The 15,323-nt window shown below is 45.9% G+C and overlaps 1 protein-coding gene across 2 annotated transcripts in view; it reads left to right on the top strand.

Annotated features, from left to right (window-relative positions):
• Positions 1–874: 874 nt before the first annotated feature.
• HLF (HLF transcription factor, PAR bZIP family member) overlaps positions 875–15,323 on the top strand; it is a 61,788-nt gene continuing 47,339 nt past the window's right edge. For both annotated transcript variants that reach the window (XM_088802177.1, XM_088802176.1), the window contains exons 1-2: positions 875–1,497; positions 3,594–3,926. In XM_088802177.1, coding sequence (XP_088658303.1) covers positions 1,392–1,497; positions 3,594–3,926 — 439 coding nt within the window. In that variant the 5' untranslated portion in view covers positions 875–1,391. The remainder of the gene's footprint in view (positions 1,498–3,593; positions 3,927–15,323) is intronic.

The following is a 15,323-nucleotide window of genomic DNA, read 5'->3' as shown; positions in this document are numbered from 1 at the left end:
CTCTCAGGGGACCACCAGCGCTGTGGCGGGTGGGGGTGGGGTCAAACTGACAGAGAGTGCTGCTCCTGCTCTGGCAATGAATGCAGGGACCCCCTTAAGGAATACTTTACGCAATTATTTTAATTACCGTGCAGACCTTGTAACTTGACACAGGGAGGTCATCCGTACTCTCCTAGAGCAGATATTCCTAAAATCCCATTTAATGTGTGAGTGTCTCTTGCCTGCCCACATTCAATTTCAGGCAACCGTGTATCCTTATTAATACCCCCATGACAGCGTGGGAAACAGCTCACAGCGCTCTGTCCCGCGCTCCCTTTTCCACTGTACTTTTTGTATCTCGTTGGAACTTCCACCAAGTAGCTTTTTTTCATTGGTTGTGGGAGCCAGTCTGGGGAGGGGGTGTTAAGCTTGGCTGGGGCCAGGAGAAATACTTAGAAGAGTATTTACCATCAATTCGATCTAGACCTGTCGTTCTCTAACTTGGCTGCTCCTTAAACCGCCTGGGTGTTTTAAAAACTAATGATGCCTGGATGTCAGCGCAGAGGTCTGACTTAATTGATCTGGGATGCGGTCTGGGCATCTGGATTTTTAAAACTCCTCAGGTTATTCCCAGGTTGGAAACAGCTGAGATAAATTCCTCATTTATTTTCCCACCCTTAACAAGTCAGATTCTCAGCCCAGGTCGGTGGCCCAGGGGATATGACACTTGTCCTTTTGCAGCCCGCCAGCTCTGCATGATCCCGGAAAATCCGCGCGCGCGACGATGCTAAACACGCGGTAGCAGGAAGGACGGGATGGGCGGGGCGGCCGGGTGGGGCCGCGTGCGGCCCCGCCCCCTGCACGCCTATCGGCGCGCGGTGCGGGCCCTGACGTCACTCTTGTCAGGGCCGCGGCACATGGGCGGCCGGATGCGCTGAGCCCGGCGCTGCGGGGCCGCCAAGCGCCGGGGAGCAGCGGCCGCTGGCGCGGGGAGGGGGGTGGGGTGGGACAGCGCGCGGCATCGGGTGGTGGCGGGACGGGGCCGTAGTGGCGCGTTGTCTTCCGTCCTTCTGCAGCGGTCTGCATAATTTTTCTTTCTTTTTTGCAATTTTGAACATTTTACAAGACGAGGGTTCGAGGCAGGTGAGAGCATCCTGCTCGTCGCGGAGGAGCCCGCGGGCACTTGGCGCGCTCTCCGGAGACCGTCTGCACTGGAAACCCGAAAGTTTTTTTGTTTTTATTTTCTTATGCAGATGTATTTATAAAGATACAAGTAATTTTTTTCCTTGTCTCCACCGCCTTGAAAGAGAGTACTTTTGGCAAAGGACGAAGGAAAAAGCTCAGCAACCTTTTGGGGGGCGGTTTGTGTTTTTTTTTTAAGAAAAAGATTTGAGTGCATCGCGACGGAGAAAATGTCCCGACCGCTCCCCCTGAATCCCACCTTTATCCCGCCTCCCTACGGCGTGCTCAGGTCCTTGCTGGAGAACCCGCTGAAGCTCCCCCTTCATCACGAAGACGGTGAGCGCTGCCCTCCTGGCTGCCCCGCTCTGGGAAGGGACGACGCTCCTGGGGTCCCCTTCCTTGTCCGGGCACCCCCGCTGGCCGGCTGGAGAATCCATCTCCCTCTGTCCCTGTTCCCCGGCACCCTGACCCTGCTTTGATGAAATAGAGGAGCTCACCCATCACCCTACCCCTCCTCCTCAAAAAGGGGGACCCCCTTACTGAGCAACATTTAAAACAGTGCTGGGGACCCGGCCCAGCCTCCCTGGGTCCCGCTCCCGCGGCGCAGGTGGGAGAGGTGACTTGACAGGTCAGTGTTTTCCTAGATTGAAGCTTATCCGCCCTCAGGTTGAAACCTCCTGCGCGAGGACAGATCTTCGCGGACTGGGGAGGAGAAACCAGAGGGCTTGCTTCCATACGGGTGGGTGGCTCAAGTGGGGGGGTCTCACTGCCCAGGCCGGGTATTGGGATCATACTGTTGTTTCTGTTATTAGTATTTGGAACTCACTGTGTATGGAGATGCTTGTTCTCCAGTGAAGGGTAATTAAGAAAGGGGGATGAGGGCTGGGGCTGGCGGGGGGAGTGGTCTCTCGGTGGGAAGCCGTGCACGCCTCCAGCGCTGACACTTTCCCCGTGCACTTTTCTGGTGGGAGGGGAGAGTGGAGCGGGCTCACGTGTAACCGCGCAGGAGCCTCCTCTGGCTTGAGCCCTTTCTTGGTAAGTCCCAAACCTTCCCCAGGCAACCTTGGCCGGAGAGGCACAGGAGGGGTCGTGTGAGGAGGCGCTCAGCCGAGCTGGTGCCTCCAGGGATTTGTCATCGGGGCCAATGCGGTTTCGGGCTTTCTATGTCACAGTAGCAAATGCAGACGGTGCGACTCAGAGTGTTAAGTCTTGGGAGATCATTTGGCTGCAGATAGCTTGGGACTACTCGCACCTTCTTTTCTAGCAGGGAACAGACAACCTGTTGCATTGCGAGAGTTGAGGGATTTGATTCCAGGTCTGCAAAGCACAGCTTCCCTCTTAACTCTCCTTTAAGGAGTAACACTTAGGAGGAAGGTGCTGCCTGCAATCTTTTGTATGTGGGTGTTTTAAGTCAGATTTCTCTGGCGATGAGACTGCAGAGGATTAGAGTGGAGGGGGGTGGAGACTGTTTCTCTGAAGAAGAAACTCAGAAACCAAATTCCTTAATCCCAGATTCCACTGGTCCCTGAGAACTAGACTTGGCAAAATTCAGAGCTCTGGTTAAAGACCTCATGGGCTGAGCAGTACGTCAGGTAAAAATGGCTCCATACCTCCAGCATAGGTATGTAGACGAACCACCTTTCCCGTTAGCTGTGCCTTTGACAGGTTGCATACTTGTGTAATTTTGGTGAATTGGGTTGGGGGAAGAGGAGGAAGAAAACACTTTATGTTTTGAAAAAAAAAAAAAAAAAAAGAACTTTTGTAAAATAAGTGTGGCTTATAAGCAAACACATGTGGGGTCGGAAAGTTCTGTTTTCTTCTCTGCCAATGACAGGCATTGGTCAACATCCTTCAAGGCTCCCAGACTCTATTTCTTCATTGTAAAGCTGATTGTGATATTTTTCGAGAATGTTATCTCATGGAAAGAACCAGATACGTAGGAGATGCTCAATACATGGTCTCAAAGAAGGGTGGAGAGTCCCTGCTTTACCAAAATTAGAATCACCAACCCACTGGCGTTCCAAGTCTGAATGACTTCATATTGTTACTGTAATGAATTTCCTGGAGGCCAAAACATGCCCTGGGTATTGCCTGTTTTCTTAAAAATCACAGCAGTTGTATGCAGTTGCAGGTATATTTTCCCACTGTCAATTTAAATTATTTGTCTCCTCAAATAATGCCCTGAAGACTGCTTTCTTGTTTATACCCTAGATCAGTCGGTAGTCCCGTCCCAAGGACTAGTGCTTTCTTTCCAAAGTAAATAGGAAGATGTTAAAAAACAGGCGGAGATCCATGTCCTGCCTGAACTTTTAACTCCAGATCCACAAAGCCAGCAGCCAGAGAAGAACCCTGGTGTTTGTGACTGGGAGGAGTGGGGGAAAAAAGCGTGATCCTTTTTCTTTTTAAAGTCCAACTTTCCCCCTTTCCTGCAGCATTTAATAAAGATAAAGACAAGGAAAAGAAGCTGGATGATGAGAGTAATAGCCCGACGGGCCCCCAGTCAGCGTTCTTGGGACCCACCTTATGGGACAAAACCCTTCCCTATGATGGAGATACTTTCCAGTTGGAATACATGGACCTGGAAGAGTTTTTGTCGGAAAATGGCATCCCCCCCAGCCCTCACCATGACCACAGCCCTCACCCTCCCGGGCTGCAGCCGGCTTCCTCAGCGGCCCCTTCCGTCATGGACCTCAGCAGTCGGGCCTCTGCACCCATTCACCCTGGCATCCAGTCCCCGAACTGTATGCAGAGCCCCATCAGACCAGGTAAACTCTCAGAAGTTTCTCCCTCCAGATGGGGAGGAGGGCAAAAGGCAGGGGCAGGGTGGGGGTGGCATAAACATCTTAATCAGGGGGACTTCAGCTCCCTCTAGAAGAGGAGTCTTGTATTTCACCCACAGCAGTGGTTGGCCCACTTCATTGAGTGTCTGTGTCACCTGGAGAGTCAGCTAAATGCAGATTTTATGGACCTACCCTAGAACTGCTGATTTTTTTCAGCTCTAGGGTGAGGGCCCAGGAATATGCCGTTTTAACCAGCAATTTAAAGGATTCTGATGAGGCTCAGGATACAGCTGATCCAAGGATTTCAGTTTAAGGCATTCCAACCTAAAATTAATGATTTGGATAATTCCAGCATCCATCCCATCCGTCTGTTTTCCACATTCCCCAAATACACAGATAATAGGATCTTGCTGAATGTTTTCTCTATAAGGCTGTGGTTTACTTACGTTCATTTTTCTCTTTCTTAGAAGAATGAAAAAACTGAGTTAGGGGTATGGGGCCGATAGCTTTTTCATCTTTTCATCTTGCATTGTCACTGATTGAGAAATTAAATCTTAAAGCAGCTCTCATATTAAGCATGGCTTAGCCTTTTTCAGCACCAGACTCCATATTTCTGTCTTCAGTATTCCTACAAACCAGATTGTTCTTACATCTCTTTCTTTCGTTTTCATCTGTCCATCATACTTAATCCATTTTTATCAAAGCCCTCAAGACCACAAGGTTAGCTGTAAATGGTGTTGAAGTATTGCACAAAAACATCACCTGAAATGACCGGTACTTCAAAACCCACTGCTAAATGCTCAGATATAAACACAAGTTGAGGCAGCTCTGGCTTCATGCCTTTAGCACCCTGTAGTACAAAATGAACAGGAAGAAAGGCCATTTTATGTGCCCAGGTAACCAGGAACAAAGATTCAGCCAGATACATTGTCAGGAAGGTCACCGAGCCGAGGGCCTTAGCTGCAGGGGAACCAGAAAGCAGGACAATGGGACACTTGTGTTAGAGATCATTCCTGAACTCGGTGTCCTCGACTTGGGTAGAATTTCTGTGACACACAGAGGGAGATTAAAATGGAAGGAAATGATGAAAGGAGGAAGAGAACACCCCTGCCTTGAAATATTAATATTGGAGTTAAAGTTCTCCCATTCGGATCGCTCTGGGCCGGCCCCTTTTCCAAAACCTACTTTGAATGATAACTCAAGGCCACTGACTGGAATGGAATTAAGTCTTAACCTCTGCTCACCTCTAGAAGGCTGCAGAAACTTGGGAAATCACTCCTTTATGTGAGCCTAAGACTCTGCTACTTAGAACATATAGTGCTATTGTCTTCAATTTCTTCCCAGGAACAAACAACCAACAAAATAAATAAACATTCAAAATGGAAAATAACCAGGAGAAGGGGACAGAGCCCCAGTGAGAAGGGACAGTTATGCCTCAGTCATTCTCATGTGCCACTTGGTAGCTGTGTGACCTCACAAAGTGACAGTCTCTGGGAGCCTCAGTTTCCCTTTGTGTAAAATGGTATAATTTCTATTTGATGGGGTTATTGTGAAAATTAGAGCTAATATGTAGAAAGGGTGAAATGACTAGCACTAATGTTCTATTAACGAGCGCAGTGACGATCATTGCTGTATCTGTGTCAACTTTTATCATTGATTTCAATCCCTGTCTTCTGAAATACCTTCAGAATTAGGTACAGTATATAACTTCTCCTTCTTGAGAGAACTATCAGGAGCTTGGGACCAATAGTTATTGAATTGGGGTGTTTTAATTCTAGCACAGTCAATTGACATGTATTTCTCAATCCTCTGCCAAATATAGGAACACACTATAATAGAAATACTGTATTTTTTCCCAAGAGGCGTGCAAATATTGGGTCCCCACACATTGGTTTCTACTGAGAATCGAGAATCGGGCTTTGGGGACCTGAGGATTCCTTAAAAGTCATTTGTTAGAACTCGTTAGAATCAGTATTCATCGGTGAGTCTTGGGAACTTGAGATGCCCCAGTCAGATTTGCAGTCTGTAGCAGGGGGCTCCTGAGTTATAGTGGATGTCACTTGTTAGGTTGTGGAGGAGAGAAAGGCCCTAGGATCAAAGGGGGGGGGGGAACTTCAGGATCCAGAAATAAACTCTTCATGTAAATGTCTTTTTCGATAATGAAAGCACACTCCAAAACAGTCTTCTCTGAATTGAAAACTCAATGCTACTCCTAACAAAAATAGAAAGAAAGTTCAAGCTCGTCTTCAAATACCAAATGCAGATAAAATAACTCTCTGCTGTTTATACACTGTTGATCATCATGAAGATTATAATACAAAATACAATTCGAGGGGATATGGATTTGACGGATGGTATGTCACAAGCGAACCTGAAAAAGGAGAAAGTTTTTTATTATTCTCTATCATCACAGTGGTGACCAGACTAGAAATACCAAGTTTATCTTGAGGGAAATAAGTCCTCAGAAGGGATGAGCACAGATTTAGCCTTGAGTATTCTGGGAATTGTATCATTTCAGTCTAGATCAGGATTTCACCATCTTGGCACAGTTGCTGTTTCAGGTAAGGCTTTATTGTGGGGACGGTGCTGTGTTCTGTAGGAAGCTGAACAGCGTTAACACACGCACTTTAGCTGTGACAAGTAAAAATGAATCCGGTCGCTGCCAGATGTCTGCTGGGGGCAAAATCACCCCTGTTGAGAACTACTGATGTAGAGTTTCAATGTGGACAACCAACTCTGGGCCTCATTCAGGATCCTGTCACACACATGGGTGCTTCCTACCTCCTGGAATGCTCTGTGGCCAAGCTTTCGAGACCGTCAGGAGACATTAGTTTGCCAAGATGAAATACAATGTTAGTAACAGCATAGTTATATACTTTTTCAGTTGGTAAGACGATGACATGAGGTTATTCAGGAGATAATTGCAAAATCATTTTGTTAAACATTTGTTTTCTGCTATTTGCAGCTTTTGAGTTATGGCCCGGGGGTTTGTGTCATTAGTGCTACCTGTCTGGTTGAAAGGACGTGAAGCCATAATGTGACACAGTATGCATTCCTAGGTATGCCCAAAACATGTTGTAGGATGACAAGGTTCTTGTCAATTCTCATACTATGGACCATGACTGCCACCAACCTTTTTCCTGTTTCGTGCACCCATCCTATTCCTCTTTCTAGCTATGTAATCAAAAAAATGAGTCTAATATCTGAAGAAATACACTTTTCCTTGAAGAAATAACCCAGGGATCCGTGGAACCCTCCTGTGGCTATGGGGGAATCACTAAGCTTTCTGGATTGACATCTTAATGAAGGAAGAAGAGGGGCAGTTCCTGGATGCTACAGCTACCTGCTCGGGCTTCTTAGTCATCTGAGGGGCAGCATCCCGGACGTCCCAGGCCAACACAGATGGCAGGAGCCATCCTGACAGCTTCAGTGTTTGCATTTCAGGTGCTATCAGAGGGGCTCTTTGCGAGCACTCTCCGGGAAGCATGCACTGGGTCCTGGGAAAAGAAGAATCTGTTTGCCCTGAGAATTGAACAGTGACTTTCAGGACAGCAGTGCCTTTAGGGAAAGTCATGTATAGCAAAGGCAGAGTTATTTTTAAATCACATGCTTGTAAAACCAGGGTTGGAATCATCTCCTCTGGTGGTTTTTCTTTGAATAGCTTGGGGGTGTCGTACCACTGTTAGATCTGCACTCAGTGGAGAACTGAGACCGGGTTAGGATGAAGGCTGGTTACAGAGTGAAGCGAAACCCTTCCATGTGGTGGTGTGTGGGGAAAGGGGAGCATCAGCGGGTGCATGAGAACCCATTGTACCTTTGCAAGGCAGAAGTGGTGTTCTGCATCTGCTGACCTTCCTTTGTGATAAGGTTTTGTTGTGGAAGGAAAACCGGGCCGTGGGGACTCAGTAATAACAGTGGGGAGTTCTGTGCTCGTGGGTCTGGAATTAAGGGAGGTCCTGCTGAGGCAGCAGCGTTCTCTTGCTTTTCCCAACCTCCTGAGATGAAGCTTCAGTTTCTCCCTCGCCTTAAGGGCAGGCAGTTCCTATATTTCCCCACCCAGCATACTGACATGTCTGCAAGTTGGGAGCGCCGTGATTGACAGTTACTGTACACCCGGCCTCATGTGTCTGGGAAGCGCTTCAGGATCAAGGAGATGGTGAAGGTGAGAGAGTCAGCTTTGGTTTGGTTCGGTTTTTTCTGTTCCTTGTAAGAGTTTATCTTCTCCGCCACACCCCGTAGAGGACAGGTGTGCCCTGTCCTCTTGGCTTTGTCGTGTTGTAACATTCCCAGGACAGTAGTTCCTGGCCTTGGGATAGGTGTGGAAAGCAAGGCAACTTGGTGGTTAAGAGCATAGGCTCTAGACCCGGGGACTTGGGTTCACATCCTGGAACCACACTGGCTGGCTGTGTAACTTTGTGTCAATTTCTCAACCTCTTTAAGCCTCAGTTTACCCATCAATAGAATGGAGACTATAAATAGTCCCCCTCCCGTGGGCTTTTAGCAGGGTTAAATAACACAGACTATGGCACGGTGGGTGGCACATGGCTACGCAGTGCCAAGAGCTGTTGTTGTTATGTCAGTGGCATGGGAGTAGGGAAGCGCATGATGGTATTCCTAACCCCTGTTCTTCATTTGGGATTTGTTTCATCTAGTCCCCATCCCTCTGCAAAAATAGCACATGCATTCTTTTCCCCCAGCATACCCAATACTTATTCTGTGTAACCAGCTTGACTTTCCTACTTTGTTCTGAGTTAGGACAAGTCTCTTCCCTGATGTGAACCCAGAGTATCTCTTCTGGGTTTGCACCTCCTGTTCTCCCAGTGTGGAAACAGCCCCTCGCACCGCTCGCTCGATGCCCAACCCCCCCCCCCCCCCCCCCAGCTCTCGTGCGAGCCCTGGCAGCCCTGGCTGTCTGCCTGCGTGACCGTATGCTTCAGGCACGTGGCTGTGCCCTATGGAGCTCACCCAACTCTGGGTGGTGTGCTGGCTTGCTTCCGCCCCCCCCGCCCCCCCTGCTTCTCTTCCCAGGCGAACTGAAGCATGTGCCAGGGAGAGATTGTAACCCTGACCCTGGCATAAGAAAGCTGAGCTCTGTCGGGCAATTCAAATGCCAGGGAAACCTGCTCTCGCCAGCGTTCTAGCCAGACCCCAAACCAGCCCTCTCTCCTGCCTGTCTGCCCACAGGCCTTGTCTTGTCCGCACCACTGCGGTGGGCAGGGTTCCTGTAGGCCAGCTCCTGCCAAGGAGCTTGGCAGAGTCTTTCCAGTTCAGCACTGTGCTTACCAGACTAGAAAAATAGCAGTATAAAGACAGGACTAGGTAGAGCAGAAGGGAAGGGGTGGGGGAGATGGGAAGGAAAAAGCCTTGATAACATCCTAATGTAGAGAGCCAGGGGATGAAAAGACAGCAGTGATTTATTAGGTTTCTCAGAAACCTCTCTTTTAACCAGCACTAATCATTTTTACCCAGGAATCATTTTTAATGTCTCATCAGTGAAAAATAGAGGGAAGAGGGAAGGTAATAGTAGAAGTAATAAGATTAAAAAAACATTGGAAAATATATGAGTGAAGGATAGGGAGGAGGAGGTATGGGGTCTGTAATTGATGCTATAATGGAAATAGTTGAGAATATTTTTCATTTATTATAATATTTCATACCTGCCCCCCCACCCCCACCCCAGCAAATGTCTTGACCTGAAGCCACTAAACCATTGTTTTGGAAGAAACTTAAATTTCCTTAAGACATAGGTCCCTGCTGGCTCACCTTTCACAACGTCCATCAGAATGTCCTATGTTGGAGACACAGTTCTATGTGGGCAATGTAGCAATGCTTTAGAGCAGAAGATCCAACAAGCAAACCAACCGACCTGGGTATCCTGACTCCGCCCTGCTTGCCCGAGATCTCAGGCAGGTTATTTAAATGATCTGAGCTTCTTATTTCCCATGTGCAGCTTTGGAGTGTTGAAGGTCATATGAGCCAGTGCACATGGAGAGTATTTGACATGGCACCTGGCACACAGCACGTTCAGTACCAGTTAGCTGCTGTGAGAAGCATGCTCGCTACCATCTGATCTCACTTCTCACAGGAGGACTTAGCCCTGCAATCTCCATACTTTTACTTTTCTAGCCCATTAAGGCCTCTGGTCAAGGAATTTGAATGTCTCCTCCGTTTCTCCGCCTGGTCTTCGCCTGCCCCTCTTAGCCTCTGACTTTTGGTCACTTGGGTCGCTAACTGTAACTGTTATTCATTCCTCCTGGGTCATGAGATTGAAAAAAAAATCAAACAAACAAAATGCAGTTCCAAGAAGTTCTTGATTAGAAGGTTTCTCCGTGACATGTTTGCTAGGAAATCATTCAATCAATGTTACTATTGCAATTTTAAAAAATAAGCTTAATAGTAATCATTATACTTGTAGGCAATGTGATGACCCCGGGGTAAAGAAACCGGAAAGGGACACTGGTGCTGGGAGAGGAGAAAGGTCTGGTCCAGTCCATGTTCCTTCTTACAAGTACAACTTGACGTAAGCATTCCGGAATAATAAGTCCATCTCCCTCTAAGTGGTCCTTTCATGGGTAAACCTTAATCTTTCAGAACCTTCATTTTCCCATCTGCACAGCTACATCTTTGTTGGGTTTACGTCAGCTTTCTAAAGCTAACGTGTATGAAGGTTCCAGTGTGGCACCTGGCTCGCAGGAGACCGAGCTCTACCACAAGTCAGTTCAGTTTCTTTTCTCTAGTAAATGATAGAAAGGTTAGAAAGCAACAGAGGAAGTTGTCAGAGCGAGGAGCCCTGTGGACGGTCCCCAGAAATAGCACCGGCATTTGCTTTGTGCTAAACCCTGGGGAAGACAGACAAGGGTGAGCTCTGGCTCCTGGTCTCAAGGAGATGTCAGTTGAGTCGGGAAGACAGACTTTTTAGGTAAAAGGATGAGTGACAGGACAGACAAGCATGTTCTCAGTGCCAAACGATGGGCACATGGACGCCTCCCATACCTACTGAAAAAAGCAGCGTGAAAGTGAGTAAAAAATGTAAAAATAAATAAATAAGGGAGCGGCTCAGACAAGATCTGCCAGACCTCACAGGAAGCAGCCACTGCCCAGGGCAAGAGTGCCTGGGACGAGACTTCTTGGAAGAAGAGTTGGACCTTCTGTTGGGCCTGGAATGAGAGATGGAGGAGCCAGAGTGGTGAGTGGGCAGTGGTGTGACAGAGTTATACAGGCAGGAATGCCCACAGGGTGTTTAGGGAACAAGGTGTAGATCCAATTTGGCTGATGCAGAAAATTCATGTGAAGGAGTCCGGGAGATGAGTCTGGAGAGGTAGGTGCCAGCCAGACTGGCAGCTTCATGAATGCCAAGCTACAGAGCTTGAACTTTATCCAGCAGGCAGTGGGGAGCCATGGAAGGTTTTTGAGTAGGGAAGTGGCATGTGGAAATTTCCACTTGGGTTCAAGGTTAGATCTGAAACATTTTTAGATACTTCACAATAGTTTCCTCTGGCAAACCGGGACTTCCTTATTATTATTGTTTTGAAAATAAATACTCTCCCTTGAACATCAAACAGCTTTTCAAAACACAATGTTCTAATGATCTAGAGAAAGTAATTCAAAAACACAGGGTTTAGGTTTCACTTATAAAGCCCATAATTTTGGTGATTGGGGGAAACACGCTTTGGCAAGGAAATAATTTGAGGGATTTGAATGGTTCAGAATTTAAAGGTCTAAAAGCAGGTCTGGTCTCATAGGAGTAGAAAAATAGATTTTAATAAACCCAACCCATTAACATTCATCACTTTTAAATGCTTCTATTTTATAAAGTTTACGAGGTTTGCAAACAAGTATATTGAACCAATTTCTATGAATGTGTGGGTTTTTGTTTTTTTATGTTTTTTTTTTTTTTTTTTTTGGTGTGTGTGAGAGAGGATGAAAGAGAAGGCGTTAATGCCTCAGTGATACAAATTGTCTACTTGCTTATAAGGATTACCTGCAGCAGTACTATCAAGCTAAAAATACTTAGCTAAGTTTCTGGACAGCTTATTAATTTTACCCCTGAGAGACAAAGGAATCATTATTACAGTTTTGCATTCTTGAGTCCTGACCTTGTATTTGTAGCTTCCTTCTTCCCCCAAACTTGGATTAATTGCTCATCATGCTTAGATATGGTGGATATGGGGGGGAGGGGTTGTATGGGGAGTGCTGCTAATGGAAGGGGACTTTGGAAGGAGACAGGCTCTGGGGTGGGGGGCACAGGGGCTGCTGAATGGCACATGCGTGAAGTGACTTGTTCAAGTACCCTTGAAATGTGCTCTGACCTCAAGCCAAGAATACAGAGAGCTGGAGAAGTTGTCATAACCCGAACCGGTTCACTTAAATAAAAAAAATAACAGTCAGTGTGTGCAATTTCACCTCCAGCTATGTATAGTAGACAATTAGAGTGTTGGCAGGATCGAGTGTCTGTTGGGGAAAAACTATACAGTATTGTTTCTGTTAAATTGGCTTCTGGTGGATATACACTCCATGACTTAATGTGAAAATTCCTAAAATGTTTTCCTTCTTTTCTGACTTTAACAAATACTGTTACTGTCTGAACTTCCTACCCATCCAACTCATAATGGGAATCTAGTCTCATTTTCTGTCCCGAAAAATTGCACAGTTCCACTGTCATACAATGTTCCTAAAACTTTCGTTTTTAGAAGTTTAATCTAGGAGCGTTCTTTTTTTGTTTTGTTTTTTTTGTTTTTTTCGTGAATGATTTTGGAAGAATGCTTTGGAATTTGGGGGTCTTACAATCAGAGATGGCTCGCGGCTAATTAAACCCCTTTCCCTCTCAAATCTTGCCTGAGAGACCCTAGATTCCTAAAAACAATGAGTGCATGCTACAGAAAGATGCTTGAGGGAGCCACAACACTAAATCATCTGTGACAAAATGTTCTCTTAGAAAGTGGGATTGCATAAATGGATCAGCAGAAGTAAGTGCTTTGGCAGAAACTCCTTCAATGGGGAAGAGCAATGCTTTCTTTTCTAATTACTTCTGGGTAACAGTGTGCACTGATGTATTTGCTGTGGGACCCAAGCATGGACAGTCCTGCCGAGAAGGGAAGTCTCACCGCTGCTCTGTAAGTGCTTCTGCACTTAATGGAAAGAGTTAAGCGAGGCTGTCCACTCATGCACAATAAATGCCTCTTGAATTGAATTGAATGGGAAAAGCAAAGGTTTGTCTGAGGAAGGATGCCACCAGGCCCTGACCAATGGGAATCCATGCTGTAAACCAGATGAACAAGATCATCCAGATACGCAGTAATCAGATTACCCAGAACGGAGATCTCAATACCCCAGATATGAAGAGTTCTAGGAAGAGTGGCAAACAGGTAGACTCCATCTGCCCTAAGGATTGAATGGAAGATTTAATTCACCTTAGAATGGATTCATTATGCTGTGGGCTTAGTATCACTGAAGGAGATTACGGAGGCTTTTAGTAGGGAAAACTTAAAAAAAGAAAAAAAAAGGATGGAGATCTCAGATCCAGCCAAAATAATATTGCTTTTAAAAGACCAAAGGCCACTGAAAGATTTAGAGAGGAAATAATAGATAATATACAACGTAAAGATAGAAATAAGGCCTTGGTAGAGTTTCTGAGAATAAGAAAAGATAAATTTGTAGAACTGACTTTGTAAGAAATTCATAGAATTCATTTAATTGCAGTTGACTTCTTTACATTAATATGCTTTCCCAGGGGAGGTGGGTATCTTTTTTCCTGGTAGAGTCTAAAGTATGTATATTTCACATGACCGGTAACATCTGAATGATTTTAAAAATATTTACATCCATGTCAAAAAAGGAAGTTTTTTGTGTGTTTGGGTTGTTGTTTTTTTTAGCATTATAAGTGAAATTCATACAAGCATAACAAGCCATTTAGTGATATTTAGTTACTGGATGCCTTTGAAGTGTGAAGGTGGATGACAGGAAGTTTCAGTATCACAAAAACTAGGTGTAAGGAAGCCATTTCAGTGTATATAGTCTGTTGTTTTGTTTTGTTTTTTACCCGCAAGTTTGCCTAGTACTAACATTGCATGGATTCAGGCTTCATGATCATTTGATCTTGAATTGATTCAACTAAATTAATACCTTCATCTTCTTTATAAAGAAAGATGTTACCAAACACATTAATTATACAAACAATTTAGGAGGCATATTTAACTCATCTGAGTACAAAATAGGCTTTAAAGTCCTTAACTGGGTGTATATAAACTGATGATCACAGTCTATATTAGTGACTAGCAAGAGAATTTCTGTCATTTGACATTGCAGTCATTTGGGTTAGTATTTCCACCAAATTGTTGCAGTTTATCTCTGCCTGCCCTATCTCCCATTTGTCCCACACCACTAAATATACATTTTAAAACTTAAATGTTCCCATCATATGGAATAAAAAAAAGAGCATTTTTGTTTATTTACCTACCATCACAGAGGATGTCGTAGACCGATCCCCAAAGATGGCAGTTCTCTGTGGAATTTTACTAAAGAAATAATCACCTATTAGAGCAACCGCCTCTCATCCTTCCCTTCTCCTCATGGACGGGCAGCGTAATGCAGTGGTGGTTAAACTCCCGGCCTCAGCTTAGCTCTCAGCTCCGCCATTTACTGGCTGTAACTCTTCCGCCTTAATTTTCTCCTCTGTAAGTGGGGATGATCATACCCCTTCCAGAGGATTCCCGGAGGATTCAGTGGGATGATACATGTAAAGCATCTAGAACGTGCTCAGTATATGAACGGTAGCTTTCATCACTTTTGTTTGTATTCTACAATTACTATTCCTTCTCTTCCTCTGCCTCCATCATTATCTCATGGACCCTTAAGTAGGAGCGCATCTTGTGCTATAGCAGCGACGGCCCAGGACTGTCCCCCACCTTCCGAGTCATTGTAAGGAAGAGAGGGTAGTGAATGACAAGGCATCCTGTGTGTCAACGTCCATGAAAAGGTACACTCCGCCTTGAAACCTCGTCTGTGGTCCTGTAACAGTGCAACGGCCTGCCCACTTGGATAGCTCCACTAAGAGATGGATGCAGGGCTGTGTCTTTCATCTCCATCCCCTGCCCCACCATCCTCTGACCTTGAGTGGGTAAAGGTGAAATGAAACTTACATATGCCTTTAGTGCTCTAAAGACTTTCCAACAGGCTATCAGATTTGTGATGGGAGTTGCTTCTTTTTTCTTCTTGGTGACACCTTTTCATGAAGTGGAGAACTGGCATTTCTCCTAGTTGTTGCTGAGTGGGGAGAGACAGGACCGTGGGTCTCCGATAGTAGCCAACTCCCTGGCCTTCTGCCCCCGCCCTCATCCCCTAGTGTGACTCTCTCTCAAACATTTTCTTCTGAACTCTCCCTAC

This window comes from Rhinolophus sinicus, chromosome 12 (assembly GCF_057876585.1).
Source record: "Rhinolophus sinicus isolate RSI-liver-muscle chromosome 12, RSI-T2T, whole genome shotgun sequence".
Taxonomy (NCBI): domain Eukaryota; kingdom Metazoa; phylum Chordata; class Mammalia; order Chiroptera; family Rhinolophidae; genus Rhinolophus; species Rhinolophus sinicus.
This window is presented reverse-complemented; position numbering and strand designations above follow the sequence as displayed.